This window comes from Vollenhovia emeryi, unplaced genomic scaffold, assembly GCF_000949405.1.
Source record: "Vollenhovia emeryi isolate VEMERY1.0 unplaced genomic scaffold, V.emery_V1.0 DF939195.1, whole genome shotgun sequence".
NCBI lineage: Eukaryota > Metazoa > Arthropoda > Insecta > Hymenoptera > Formicidae > Vollenhovia > Vollenhovia emeryi.
Window position 1 is genome coordinate 388,959 of NW_011967171.1, and position 15,862 is coordinate 404,820.

A 15,862-nucleotide genomic window follows, 5' to 3' on the forward strand; every position below is an offset into this window, starting at 1 on the left:
ACTCCTTTTCGTTATGAAATATATAAAAATAAATACGAAATTATGTTGTACTCTATTCATTTTAAGGCAACGGATCTACGAGATACAATATACTAATCTACAATCTACGATCTACAAGATGTAGAATCGTTGCCTGAATAAAAAAAGTTTCTGACTCACCACCCGATGCGCAGCAACGGAGTTAGCTATGTTGAATCTGTAACATACAAATATAGAATGTATTAAAGCAGTGTTGAAGAAAATTAGTATTGTAAAATATAAATAATTCTTATGCGTATTAAACGTTTTATTCAGTTAGATATTGAAATGATTAATGTGCAAAAGATTTTCCGCATTAGTTACCATTATATTAACTCAATTTTTTTAATTACAAGAATGAATACTATTTTTATAGAACTTCTGCGCATTGTTCATTATATCTTCATCGTTATTTTCAGGACAAATATAAAAGTTTCCTGAATACTGTCAAATTTAAATATTTAGATGATATATAAATATATTACTGTACAGTATATCGCAATTCATACAAGTACTTGTTTAAATATTGCTTCATAATAAGCGAAAAAATTCACGCTTTACGACTACGAAGAACGGGTTGCATACTACTGGGTTATAAAGATAAATATAACGCAAAGCTATACCTTTCTTGTGCTAATCCGACTAATCAGCGACGTGTTAGAACAGTAAGAATAGTAGGTAAAAATAGTTTTGACCTTCTTAATTTTTATAGCAATCCCCTTATCTGCATTCTAGTCACGTGTTACGACTTCTTATGACGGGATAAAGGTCGTGAAAATATTCTTAGCAACATTTCATTATTCACAGTAACAAACGTTACAATGCCATGCACGTACGCAAAACAGTACATTTCATTAATAGTCTCATCAAATACAAAAGATATATTTTATATGATCAAGCATGATGAAGACACGCATATGTACTTCCATATGCGCAAATATAATTATACGTGCGTTTGGATCAGTAAATTTAAAACAGGATAAACCAAATATCACTAGATAAGATATAACACACGTCTTCTTTGAGAAAATAACTTTTTAAATTCTCAATTAAAGTCATAAAAATTAATTTGACGATACGATTATTTTAAATATGTCAATTGCGAAGAAATATTGAAGGATTTTCAGTTATACAGAGTACAAATGTTTTTAAATTGTTGATACGGAGTATCACTAGTCACACATTTATGATGATCGTTGCCTTCCGTTTGAAAAATTAAATGAAAAAGTTAACTCTTTTTTATAAAATTTGAATTAAACTAACTAAATTTTTTTTCAAAATTTCCACCATCAATATGTGACAAAAGATTTGAATCTACTTTGTCAACCTTTTTACTTAATTTCATGATATAAAGAAGATTTAAGAGATCTAAAAGTGGAACACATCTGTGACGATAAAGCGTATTTGCATGTCACACATTGTATTGTCTCTAGAATATCTAATACATAAGATAAGGAACGTATGCAATCAGTGAAAAAAATTCCACAACGTGAGTAATATGTTAGTACATGGTTTCGTCACGTTTGTATTTTTAAGAATATACATCTCTCGACTATATAAATGAGCAGAAAATTTATTCTAGACTATAACGGTTGCGAGAGTGTATGACAAAGTACATCTAAGAATCCAAGAGTAACGTTTCCAGTTGTATTGTATAAGTGACGTTGAAAATATAGCAAAACAAAATGTTACGTTTAAGTATTTGGATTGGATTATCGATTTTGTATGGAACTATTTTGGCACAGGTAACGTAAATTTGTAATATTTCTCAATTGATGGCTGTTAAGAAGACAAATTGTGAACATGTTCTTGTTAAATAGCAAGTACTTGAGAATAATTTATGTAGCTATAATGTTTCTACGCACTACAATACTATACAGTATATACTAATTAGATTCGTAAAACTTACGTTTCCGTAATAATTATTATATGTAATTATGTAATTATTCTACTTTTTAACATAAAAATAAGATTATTAGATTCCTGTATTATTAATACGGATATTAGATTTAATTTTCAAATTAAAGAAACATATTTTGCTTACAATATAAATTTTATTGGATACGTATTATGTATTATCCGAATGAAATATATTGGTTCAATCAGATTATCAATTTAAATTTTCTAAACATAAATATATATAATAAAAAACTTTATGTACAATTTTAATATAATAATTAATAACTTGTAATGTATAATTAAAAAATTTAAAATAATTATTTTATTTTGTTTAAGAAAAAGATTACCTTTATAAAAATTATATAATATTCATGTAATAATTAGAGAAGTATTTGACAAAATTAAAATTGAGAAAGAGAGAGAGAGAGAGAGAGATGTATAATTATTAATAGATAATATATATATTATTTAGGATATATTGCCGCATGGCGAATTGCAACGTTACATCTCACACGTAACTGATCAAACTTCACGAAACGGAAGATTTGGCTTCTCTGCTCTGGAGCGACTACGTAAAAGTTTTTGCGACTCGTTTTGCAAATCTGCAGATACTATGCCGTATGTCTTAAATCTCTTGTGTGCTGCAAAATGTCCGGATTTATATTTACCGCATGGAACGACAACGGAAAGTATACCATCGATGTCAACGACTTCAGGTAATAAATAAGGAGTTTTGAAAAAAAAATCATGGCCAATTAATTTTGCAAAATATGCTAATTGTTGCTAATTTTACAAAAATATTTTATAAATAATATTATTAAAAAACTCAATGAAATCAAAATATTCAATTTAAAATAATTTTAATAATGTTAATATAATATAATTGATAATGATTTTTAAGAAAGAACGTTTTGATTGATTAATTAATTAATTATCGCTAATCTCTCTAATCACAATACAACACCATCAACTATAGTAAGTACTATTGTGCTTATAGCTACTACAACGACACCATTACCAATGTCGCTAAGTGGTCCCGGCCAACAACAGAATCCAACATCAGCAACTGGACCAAATTCGGCCCCAGCCTCTGTGCCCGTACCAAATCCGGCACCAGCCTCTGCGCCCGCATCAACTCCGGCACCAGCCTCTGCGCCCACATCAACTCCGGCACCAGCCTCTGCGCCCACATCAACTCCGGCACCAGCCTCTGCGCCCACATCAACTCCGGCACCAGCCTCTGCGCCCACATCAACTCCGGCACCAGCCTCTGCGCCCACATCAACTCCGGCACCAGCCTCTGCGCCCACAACAACTCCGGCACCAGTCTCTGCGCCCACACTAACTCCGGCACCAGCCTCTGCGCCCACAACAACTCCGGCAGTAGGGTGACCAACTCTTAAACATTTAATTTCGGGACATCAGTTTCCGAAAATCGGGACAGAACCAAAAAAATCAGGACTTTTATTAGTACATCAGATTACCTTGTAATATGCATGTACATGTCCCTTCTTGTTTATTTTACATATATGATATATCTTGACATATTATCTTTTTTAAATAGGTATGTTGAATAAATTAGATACACGTAGATAAGGCAAATGTTTCTTCATTATTAAGTCAACATCGAACATTCGACAGAACATAGTCTTTTACTATTTTTCAAATATAAATAATCATTAATCTATTATAAATTAGACTAATAAAATTCTTAAAATAAAATGAAAGAACAATCATCAATGGAACATAAAAGCAGGAACATAAAATATAAAGGTTATAATGAAATTTAGTTAATGAATATATGACGTATTATTATATTTTATATTATTTATCTTACATTATATAAAAAATCGGGACAAATGGCGTCCCGCCTAAGGTTCTCTCGGGACAGCTCTAAAGAGAGTCGAAAATCGGGATGTCCCGAAAAATTCGGGACGGTTAGTCACCCTAGGCACCAGCCTCTGTGCGCCCGCACCAACTCCGGCACCAGCCTCTGCGCCCGCACCAACTCCGGCACCAGCCTCTGCGCCCGCACCAACTTCGGCCCCAGCCTCTACGCCCGTATCAATTTGAACCCACCTACCTAACCCACCTCATAATTTCCGAGCGGACATGATCGAAGACATTAGGCAGAATTGGTAAAAAATTTTATGTAAAGCAAATTACCTTAGATTAAAAAATTTGATGTTACAAATATAACAAAAACATTCTATAACATAAATACAATGATACTAACAATAACAACTAATGTAAGATTGTTAAATGTGCAAATAAATGCAATAAATGCAAAGTTGAAAAAGTTATTTTATTGTTTCTGTAAAAATATAGTACCTATATTAAAATTATTTTATGTCAATTTATTATTTTTATTAAAAACTATGATATTGATCCGCCAGCAAAGCTACCTTCCGTAAAGCTACCTTCTCGGGAAGATACATTAACTATTTCTCAAACCACCCACACAAATATAAGACTAATATTATTAATAACTTGACTGACCGAGCGGTCTTACTCTCTGACGACAGTTTCCATGACGCAAATTTAAAACTTGTAAAAGAAATATTGACTAATAATTGCTTCCCAACGCATGTCATAGACAAACATATAAAGTGCAGACTGAAACAATTAAGAAACCAAAAGGACAATCAAACCAAAGAAACTTCGTTTGACCCCAGACAAGTTGTCACCATACCTTACATAAAACACTTAAGCGATAATATTAGTCGCACATTTAAGAAGTGTGGCATTCAGACAATCTTCACTGTCCCCAAAAAACTTAATAATATAATAAAAAAAGGGAAAGACAGACTACCCAACAAGAAACAAACTGAATTGATCTACAAAATCAATTGCGTTGATTGTGATGCGTGTTATATAGGACAAACTAAGCGACACCTTGATACCCGAATTAAAGAACACCTCAGCGACATAAAGAAACATGACAATGACCACTCAGTGGTCAGCAAACACCGTACCACACTTGGACACGAATTTCAGTGGTCCGACCCCCAAATACTTCATAAAGAGAGAAATTTAAGAAAAAGAGAGGTTGCTGAAATGTTCTTTATAAAAAGACACAGCTCTACGATCAATTACCAAAGGGATACCGAAAGTTTGCCAGGGGTATACGAAAAAATCATTGACATCACCTAGGACGCGATTTATATGTTTACCTATTTATTTTTAATCGGAGTGTTATATTTATTATATTATTTTGAAACGCGCTGAACTATAGGTTCCCTGACATAGCGACGACTACTTAATTTTAGTCGTATTTCCACAGCGCTAGGATGACAACTGCTCAGAGTGAGACAAGCTCCGCGCTTTACTAATTTAAATGTACGTAACGAAATAGCCTGTTTATTCTTTTATCAGTTCCTTATTTATTTAGTTAATTTATTCATCTCCACGTGTTAATTTGTAATTATTTATTTAGTATTTTAATTGTAAGTCCAATGAGAATCAAACTTGTAAGACAACCTTCGTATAAAACCGTTACCCTACGTCTTTTTGTTTATACAGTGGTGCCCGATGGCATTTAACCACATGCTATGCGCCGTTTGAATTGATTGCACTTGATAAGGGCCAAAACCCATGGCCGAAACGTTGTGCGAATAAAGGAAGTTTTCCTGTTGCCAGTGGTGTCGATTAATTCACCCTTCAATTTATTATTTTTATCCCGACAGCGTCTACTATTTGAATATGATCAAAAATTGTAATTTTGTATTATGTGATTGTAATAAAATGAGCTTGTTAATTAAGATTTAACAAATATTGTTGTCAATAATTAAATAAAGAGAAAATAATATAAAAATTCAACAAACTTTTTAAGTCTGTTTGTGATTTATACAACAGATGTCCATAATATTCTGTAGATGTTGCATTTATGTTAAGAAAGATTTCTTCTGTACTAGAATCGCTGTTATAGAATGTTGATAAAAACGATACTGATATTGCCGGCGTTGTCGTTTCTAATATTTTTTACTATAATTGATAACATTTTTTCTCGTCAAGTTTAATAAAAATATATGTACTTTATCTTTTAAAATATTTATAAGATACTATTCAGCTTACAATTAGATAAAAAATTTTAATTAAGAGTCACATGTTGAAAAATAAGTAATTGTATACAAAAATTTAATTACTATGTAAACTAGCAAACATTATTTTCTTACCTACATGTGTGTGTATTTCTTACCTACATGTATGCACTTATTGTATGTATCTATGCATATGTATTTTACTTTTTCTATTTTTATTATAATTCTCTTCGGCTTCTAGAAACGTAATAAAATCGTTTAAAAATATTATAGATATTTTGGAATACATTGTAATATATTTATTACAATATATATATATATATATATCTATTTTATATAGTTATTTGAAAATCGCGTTCTTTTTTTTATTTTATGACAAATTATCATAATATTTGTGTGATAGATCTTATCATATAAATTTTACATGTAGGCAATTATACATTCTCTTTTATAGATCCAACTCGTACGCATATAAGTGCACAAAATTATTTATAAATTAAAAATTATTTAACATTTTATAACTAATGGACACACCAACATCAGAAAGGGAAGAGCGAAACCCATCAATATAGAAAATAAGACCTTGCTCTCGTTGTGAAAGTAATGTCGGGCCTATTACGAGAAGCTTACGTCCTCTCACTTTCTGCATACACGCACAATGAGCTGTTGGCGAATTACAACAAATGGGATTTAACACAAAGATATAAAGACAAATCATAATGACCTGCCAAGTTCTAATGTTAGCTATGATTAATGGAAACGCGCAGCATTCTCATGCCAAAAATGCAACTCAAACATTTCTCTTCATTCACAGTAAAAATCACTCAAAGTATTTTCTTTAATGATTTATAACTTTATTCTAATTTAAGGTACTTAAAATTTAGTTTGTGTCGATTAAATTAATCAATGAGCCATTAAAGTCAAATGAGAAAGCAAGTACACAATAAAAATATATTCGATAATAATATAAAAGAATAGGAAAGAATAAAATTACAATAATGCGAGCGTTTCGTACCTCTTCTTCAGGTTCATCTTCAGCGCAATTAATAACACCACGAAAGTAGACAGATAAGTTACAATAGTATATAACTGCTCCTGTAGTCAAAATTACAAAAGTAAACTAATTCTAAAACATAGTGCGGTTAGGGAGAGAATTCGATCGGTGTATAAATTGGTCAGAATTAAAAAAAACAATAAAATTGATAAAATTGAAAAACGTGAATGTGCTTGAGTAAAATTGACATTTTAACGCCGATTTTCCGGTTGGAAAGCCAGAAAGATAGACGTAATAATATAAAAAATAGAACAGTAATCTGTAGGCTAAGAAACCATTAGAAACAAAAAAGTGACAACTAATATTTTTGATTTTATTACGTACAGGTATATCCTTCCGGCTTCCCAACTGACATTAAGATGTCAATTTTACTCAAGCACATTGACGCTTTTCAATTTTATCTATTTTACTGTTTTTTAATTGCGACCAATTTATACACCGACCAAATTCTCTCTCTAACCGCACTATGTTGTAGAATTATTCTACTTTTGTAATTTTAACTACAGACAGTTATGTACTCTATTGTAACTTATCTGACTACTTTCAAGACGAACTTGAAGAAGAGGTTCGAAATGTTCGTATTATTGTAATTTTATTCTGTCCTATTTTTTTATTTTATTGTCAAATATATTTTTAGCGCACTTGCTCTCTCATTTGACTCTAATGGCCTTTTTATTTAGATTATAATATATTATATATTTATATTACATATATTTATATTTATGTATATTATATATAAAAATTGCTTTAAAAAATGTTTATTTAAATAGTACAAAGTGTTTTATACAATTAAATCATATAATTAAAATTAAAATCCAATTAAATAGAACCGATTTATTAGAATCATTGCAGATGTCAAAATGCTTTAAACTTTGCAATTAATTAATATCTTAATTCAAAATGTGAATCACCCTCAGAAACGCATGTGGAGCAACAAGCGTACCAGGATATAATAATGTAAGATGCAGACCAGTCTCGACTAGTGTGAATCACGACGGTCGGCATGTGAAAGAATACGAATACTGAGATACAATAGACGACGGTAATGTTCTCCTGATGTGGAGCAGGATATCGTCGGAAGAATAAGATACTGTCAGAGAATGCTACTATCGCATATATTAGCAATAGTTACCTACCTATACGTGTTTAACGACAGGTTTCCAAATCTATCACGGCTTATCGTACTTTATAATCGATGGTAATCTTACCATTAGTTTCATGTCCCACATATGTAATCAGGTTCTCATTTGTGAGAACATTTTGTGAAATAAACAGGAATAAGCAAGTAGTCTTTGATTTATAAATGATGATGATACAAGAGATCTCTTCTCACGTTCTTTTCAATAATAAAGTTATTTAAGATGTATAAACCAGAAATATCACAAATAAAGAAAGCTGCATTGATTATTATATTTTTTTTACTACAAGTTGCATTCCTTAACTTGTCGCTTCTCGAACGTAGTAATCAAACATTTTTAGAAAACTAAAATAATCTCTTATATCAAGATGTAATTTTATATTATTAGCAATAGGTTTGACCAATTTAAGCGTTTATTTCAATCCATATGTCATTCAATTTTGCTTCCTATTGTTATTAATCAATACTTGTGTATGAGTTTCGTCCGCGACAATTATAATTATCGATAGCATTTAAATAAAACAGTTGTATAAGATGTACGCATTACACGTCGAGGCAAGATTTATAGCTACGATTTGGTTTAGTTAATCACAGCTCAACTATTCAGGTTGGATGAAAATCAGGTCGGAATACGTAACAGCATGTGGACCAAATATCTCGTTTACCCTATCTGGTTGCCGCTCTTTTTCCGTCTAGCATCTCATAATTGCCGATCGCTGCCTCACCACAGTTTACAACACGTTTTGGAGTTTTATTTGAGACAACCGGTTCACTTACAATTAGATTCTTATCGATCAACGAGCGGATATGTATGTTTTGTTTCCTCTTATCCGGCGGGGAATGTGCGAGAGAAAGCTTCAATGAAGGAATCGTATGTGAAAGTGTTTGCGGTACGATCTGAAGGTATTGGCTGACTCTGCAAGATTTCGTGAATGTGTTATACAATGCGAATTAAATAGTTGAAGTGCGCGTGAAATGACCGTCGTATTACCTGACAGAGAGAAGGAATTTCTTAATAATTTCTTCAAGTTAACTGGTCGTATTCAATATAACATGATTGCAAATTATAAGTAATACAAGCTCTAATTATTATAATAACATTTTGAAATTATTATAGATGTAGTACGTAATGTTTTTTTATTTGGAAGAGTAGGATTTTATAATCAAAAAATAAATTGAAGATATATCTAAAATATGTATTAGAATCTTTAAATAGATTGTTATTAAGAATATATACATACAATTTAACAAAGATATTTCTTTTAAATAAGTTCCTTAAAATAGGCATAATTACTTTCCATTATACATTTATCTATTCTTAATTTTGATTTTTTTAACTTAAAGATACAAATTTACTCAATCGTGCTATTATTGAAAACCATATTTTTAACATTGTAAATAAAAAATGGTGCACCTTTTAACTAAAACATCGCGATAAACAATATTCAAAATGTATATTAAATCCGCGCAACGGGTCAAAATATGATTGTCCAGAAATTAATAATATTATTGTTAGTGCATTATTTAGAACCGCCGATAATAATTGGCGTACACTTCAACTGCGGGATGAGGAGGCGAAAGAGGGAAGAAGAATCGGTTCACTCCGGTCTGAACTAGATTAATTCGCGTGTCTACGACCTCCACACAGGCGCACAGGCGCACAGGCTCTATTCACCTGTAAACTGGGTGTTATGGAAATCACGATTCTCTCGCAGAAGCGGGATCGCGCATAGGTAACATCGAGATGCAAGATTGCGCAGAGCGCGTGCGACGATGTACGGAGCGAAAGTCGACTCTTGCACGTGAGTCAGAATACTGTTTCTCGACGCGGCGCGATCAGGGTCGGTCAGTCGACATGCTTGTCGATCGGAAAGACTATGATCGGATTAGATCACGCGGAATTAATGAGAACGGACACCACGGAACGAGCCGTTCTCCGTAATGACAAGGAACGCGGTTGTTGGGATTACGAATGTATTATATATGTGCGACTCGTCGTTCGATTGTAAAATTCATCGTCGGGGAACATCGTCGACGTCTCGCCGTTTAAACCACGTTGCGAGATAGGTAGATCGATATGATCTACAACTGCTCGCCTTCCACCGCGATTTAACGACATACGATTAATTATGCTACGTATTTAGTCGGTTACGTAATAACCAGCCGAGATCCATTTTTAGCCTTAAAAAGGAGACAAATATATTTCACGTTGCTCTGCGTTGAGCAATACAGTTACAGTTTATATGCGCGATATTACACTTTAATCGCAAACTCGTGATCAAGACGGTCGCATCTCCGCTCCCATGAAACCAATCCTCTCGAGATTATATTTTCATAATATTCGATACCTTATGTGACAAGACATCGCATAATATGCAAATAAACTCTCACGCAATTTTTAAACTCGCCAATTACTAAGAAAAGGAAAAGTAAACATACTGCAAGGAGACTCGTATGTGTCGGGCGTATGTTGATTTCGATTCATAAGTCGACATCAGTGGGTGCCAGGCATTCTTCCTGTATCTTACAATTCCCATGCTGCGAGCGAAACGTTGAGCAATAATTGATATGGTAGCGGTTGTAAGATGTATCAGATTAGATATCGTATAGAATTAACGGCAGCGGCATAATTCGCCCGCGACGGAAAAGAAAGCAACAGGTAAGAAGATGCGTGGAACACATGCTGTGCTCAGCCTCTTGTCAAACAAGACAGTTGGAGTAATATTCTTCCATCGCGAGTACCTCAACTAATTGTTATTTTACACGTAATAAGACACGGTGCATTTTTATCCAATAAGGACCGGCGTTTAACGTACCGATCGAGACTTCTGGTTTCCAGTTTAACCCGACGCAGCCTCTGATTTGATTTCCTTTCATCGCACAGAATACCAAGAAACATTCCGTACGGTCGCATTCGCAATGCAACTCATACATAATGTTATGTAACCCGGTGCCGTGTGACTGTCTAATAACACGGTATGCTCTAATGACACATCTCGTAGATATTATTGGTGTGTTACATAAAATCGATTTTCACGGGCGAATCGTGAGAATTGAAACGATTCATATAGTCCCTCGACTGTTTATCGTGACGTTTATATGTAACTTAATTTGAAAGAGTTTAAAGTCGAAAAATACACGCGAAGATATCATCTTTGTACTATTATTGCGACAAATATTACCACATGTCTCAGTGGTCGAATTGGTGAGACGCCCGCCTAGAGAGTAGGGAAGTCCGGGTTCAAACCCTCGCTGAGGTAGTATTTTTCGCACTAAATTTTCTGTATTAGTAAAAATGCCAGATATGGTCAAGAAAACACCGAAGTTGTTAATTACTGCTGGCGACATTGAAGAATATTCTTATTAGTTAAATAGAAAGCGTAGGGAATTTATAGAAAGGAAGTATCCGCGCAAATTTCTGGACTGTTGCTTATAAAACACACGTTAACTTTGTACGGATAAAAATTATCTCTCTTCTCCCAGAAAAAAAATAAAACAGGCTGCATTTATCAAAAGTAAAATTAGCGAAAGTAAAATATTCCCGTATTAATTTTTTTTATCTTTACGAGTTGTAATGATAAATCGTAACAGTCGGGGAGACCGAGTAAGTTGTAACAGGGGACAGTAATAATATTGCCAATAAATTAATAATCGTTATTGACAGCGCCATTTCTCTGGAGGAGAAAGGAGTCTGTCTAGTCTGGACATCAAAGTCAAAATTACAACTGACCCCGGTCACTCTCCCCTACAGTAGATATTATATTGCTACTCTATTCATATCGTGCAAACTCGTAAAGGGACCTTAACTTCGCGCGGTCGCCTTTTTCCTTCGTAGTGCCTTCTCTTGCGTTTCACCGTAAAACCGTTTCACTTTTCCGCGTCTGCATACTTTCGTCTATCTGTGGCTTTTGTTCCTATTTGCATACGTTAGAATAAGTTATTGCTCTCGTATACGCAACAGAGTAGACGCTGTAGGCGGCATTCCACTTTTCTAAGCATCGTTGCATTATACTCTCCGCCTTGCGTGAGATTTACATAACTGTAATAAATGCACCGCTGTCTCTAGGAAGGGTTAATGTATTTAATTATCTAACATCGCTGATTGCGTTTGAAAGTGCGTAACTCAGATCGACTTTCATATGCTCTTTGCTTCGACATTTCTTCTCCGAGAAGCGCGCGAATGATAAAGATGCATTGAATTTGCATCTCTCATGTTCCGGCAACAATTATGCGTCGTAAGTTCGTCCGCGAAATAATAAACTAAACGGCTTACTTTGGTAAATAAGCTGAACCGGTTTTCTTCAATGAAAACGACTTGTCAACTTTAATAATTATTTTATTATAAGAATTAATAATTAAAAATATTATTAAGAATAAAAAAAATAAAACAAAGAAGTTATTAATAATATTACTGGAAATATAATGAAAGAATTTCGTTTTTATGACATTTATATATAATATTAAATAAAAATATTGAATTTTTTATTTAATATGTTTCGATATTATGATAGTATTACCAAGACTTATCAAAGAGACTGAAAGAATTAAGGTCTTACATAAACTTGCATTTTTTTTTTTAATATGTTTTCATACATGATTTTTATGTGTTTTCGTATTTGGAACCACACATGTATTTTGCTGGCATATTTAAAATAACACTAACTTTTTTTATGAAGCAACGGAACGTAAAAAATGGCGACAATAAGACGTTCAATTATCCTTGCGGCTGGATTCTTGCCTCGTTACACTTCCATTACTTTCGTGGCCGTAAAAATTATACAAAAATATTTCTTTTTACTTTTGTAGTTGTTACTTTCTTTACAGTTATTTCACAAAAGCGCGAGTTATGCATCTACGGAAAGAGATTATAATTGCACAGAGAATATTATTCAAAATATTATTAAAAATAGAGGATAATATTGATTAATATTAGTTTCTTGTTTTTATTTCAAACGGTACTTTCTTAAGAAAGTGATTTATTTATGAATAATTATGCAGAATTATTATGACGTTATATATTTTAATATTTTAGCATATTACGCTACTAATTAATAAAGTTTTAAAGAGCATGATCCAATAATTTGAATGTAAGTTTCGCAAAGTTAAGAATATATCTTCCAAAATTGGGTTTAGAAACCATAGGTCTTTTATTGGCATTGCAAGAACATAATTTACATTAATAATGTGCTAGAGAAGGTGCATTTTATAACAGCCATTAAAGCACTCAGTAATAAATTAAAAGCCACAGAAAAGGTGAGATGCCGTAAGATCATAGCGCATAACATCGCGAGATCCTAACGATTCGCAATCACGATTGCGTCTGAATTTGCAATGATCCGGGTTTGGAGGAGAAACACGCAGAATCCGGAGTCACGAAAAACAAGGCAAGAGGTCCCGTGGAAGGGGAGAATTATTACTCGAGTCGCAATCGCGGGGAATGCCAAGGTTTTCACCCTCTCCGCACTTACTCCGCCCCCGGGTACGCACGTTTCTTCTTCTCCATGATATCGCGGGTCCCCGGGCCATTCGGCACGCAGGTGATCGAATTTCGATGTTGTAACGATGCGATTTTGCAACCGGTAGACGTATTTCATATAAAAATAGCGTACGCGTATCATATGACAGATTGGCTTTTCTATACGACTGACATATTTCAGTGGAAGGGCTCCGTATTAGCATTTTTATGTCATAAGCTTGATAAACTTGATAAACTTGAAGTAATTTGCAACTCGCAAAACTTATAATTTGCGTACAAAGACACGCGTCAAGTGTACATCTATTTTTCAAATCTGAAATTTAGATTTCTCTTAAAGTTTTTAAGAGTTTACTTATATTAATAAAGATAGGTTTTATAACTTGATAGTATTTTATAAAAGTTGCAAAATTTATGATTTAGAAATTACCGACTTACATTTTCTTGTTAGATTAAAACAGTTTGTAAAAGTACGCATAAATTATATTAAATTCAATGTTTTGTAACTTCTTCTTTTTTTTAAACATAAACTACGGAGCATTTGAAATGTATTCGGAAAGAAATACAAATGATAATAAACGTTACGTTAAATGCAAGTTTCTTATCTTTCTATAAACACATCTAAGCTTCCAGCTTATCAAATAATTATTTTTTTTATAGATCTTTGAATGAACATATCAGCGTAATTTTTGAAAAATGAATAAATCAAAATGTTGTGGTCAAGTACATATTTTGTGAAGAAGGGCTTGTCGCAGAAAATATTCTGATATGCAAAACAAGGTCTTAAATAAGCCTTTCACAAAATGCTTGATCACAGCATTTCGAGTTTATTCATTTTTCAGAAATTACGCAGATGTGTTCGTTTAAATGTTTATAAAACATAAACTGCTTGATGAAACGAGTTGGAACTTTATACAGATTCATAGGAAGGTTGGAACTTTTCATTTAACGTATGACGTCTGTTGAATGCCATTTGTACTTTATTCCGACAACTTTTCAAATGGTCCTCGTATATTAAAACCACTTATTTTATGTGAAAAAAATTAGGTGTATATTAACTTATTAATTTATTATTTATCCTTTTAATTGAATGGCCTATAACACGCTGACTTGTGTGTAATGATGTATAATATGTTCCTGAACGTGATTACTGTCATTTGGATAGCATAGTCGTCGAAATTAATTTGAGTGCATGAGGGAGCTACAAGAGACCGGGGAAATTTCACCGTAAATTAAATCCGTCACTTTTTGTCAAGCGGCATCGTTTTATATTTGCGATAACATCTTAATTGCGCTCCCACATCTTCTGTAATTGTAGCGCGGTTTAATGACCAATAAGTACGCGAGCTTAACACGTGCGAATGCGTAACGCTTTAACTTGAAATATTTGCTGACACATCTGCACAATTTTACGGTCATGCGAAACGGATACCATAACAGTTTCTTTGATATATTATGTCATTGAGGGCATGTATGTCGTCAGTGTCCATTATAAATTATGATCGCGTCCACTTAATGCTTACGAATATCTATTTATTAGTATTCAATTCAATTATAAACTCGTAAGTTTTGCAAAACGCATCTCGAAGATGTGATGCTTGTTCGTAAATGAGAAATGTATCTACGACATCGGTTTCTTGACGATTATCAGATCAAAGATATCAGATCGATACTGATTGTGGGATTAAAGTATTTAGTGCGTGTCTTAAAACTTTCTCTTGCATCGCGCATTGAAAGTAGGACTCGCATAATCTCTTATATCATATTATTACCTATCATATTCATGTTTACCTGAATTACAGGCCATCGCATTGTAACGATATAAACGTGCTAAATGTATGCAAATGCAGTGCTCGCTCGTGCATGAGATCCGTTCAGTTACATGCACCTACGCGCGCACGAGCGCTTATTTATTTATGTAAGAACGCAGCCCCGTGCCCCACTATTATAATTAGAATATCCGCAGAGAGACTCGTGCTACGCGCGAGTTTTTATTCATTTGTTAATAAGACTTGAAGCTATTAATGCCACTGTGCTAATTTTATATCTGGTAGCCATTAATAACATTGAAAGTTCGCAATCACGTCAACTCTAAAGATGACAACGTGCAAATAAGTGAAAATACGAAATTCGTGGAAGATGATATTTGGAAGTTTACTCTAAAAAGCACGCGTACGTAATGCATAATGCGTGTAAAAAAAATAGTACATTTACAAATTTATAAACTTTCAGTTTATATA

At 33.2% G+C, this 15,862-nt stretch overlaps 1 protein-coding gene across 1 annotated transcript; it reads left to right on the top strand.

The window, feature by feature from the left end:
• Window positions 1-1,349: 1,349 nt before the first annotated feature.
• LOC105562090 (putative uncharacterized protein DDB_G0290521) lies at window positions 1,350-4,216 on the top strand. Its single transcript, XM_012012622.1, has 3 exons — window positions 1,350-1,763; window positions 2,390-2,633; window positions 2,915-4,216. Exons 1-3 carry the CDS (start codon window positions 1,704-1,706, stop codon window positions 3,307-3,309), a joined length of 699 nt encoding a protein of 232 aa, XP_011868012.1. The 5' UTR covers window positions 1,350-1,703; the 3' UTR covers window positions 3,310-4,216.
• Window positions 4,217-15,862: the final 11,646 nt, after the last annotated feature.

Excerpts from the sequence above, each read along its gene's own strand:
- LOC105562090 (XM_012012622.1), top strand. The coding sequence starts at position 1,704 with ATGTTACGTTTAAGTATTTGGATTGGATTATCGATTTTGTATGGAACT. Across the intron at positions 1,764-2,389 it reads ATGGAACTATTTTGGCACAG|GATATATTGCCGCATGGCGA; the intron begins GTAACGTAAATT and ends TATATTATTTAG. Across the intron at positions 2,634-2,914 it reads ATCGATGTCAACGACTTCAG|CTACTACAACGACACCATTA; the intron begins GTAATAAATAAG and ends TTGTGCTTATAG.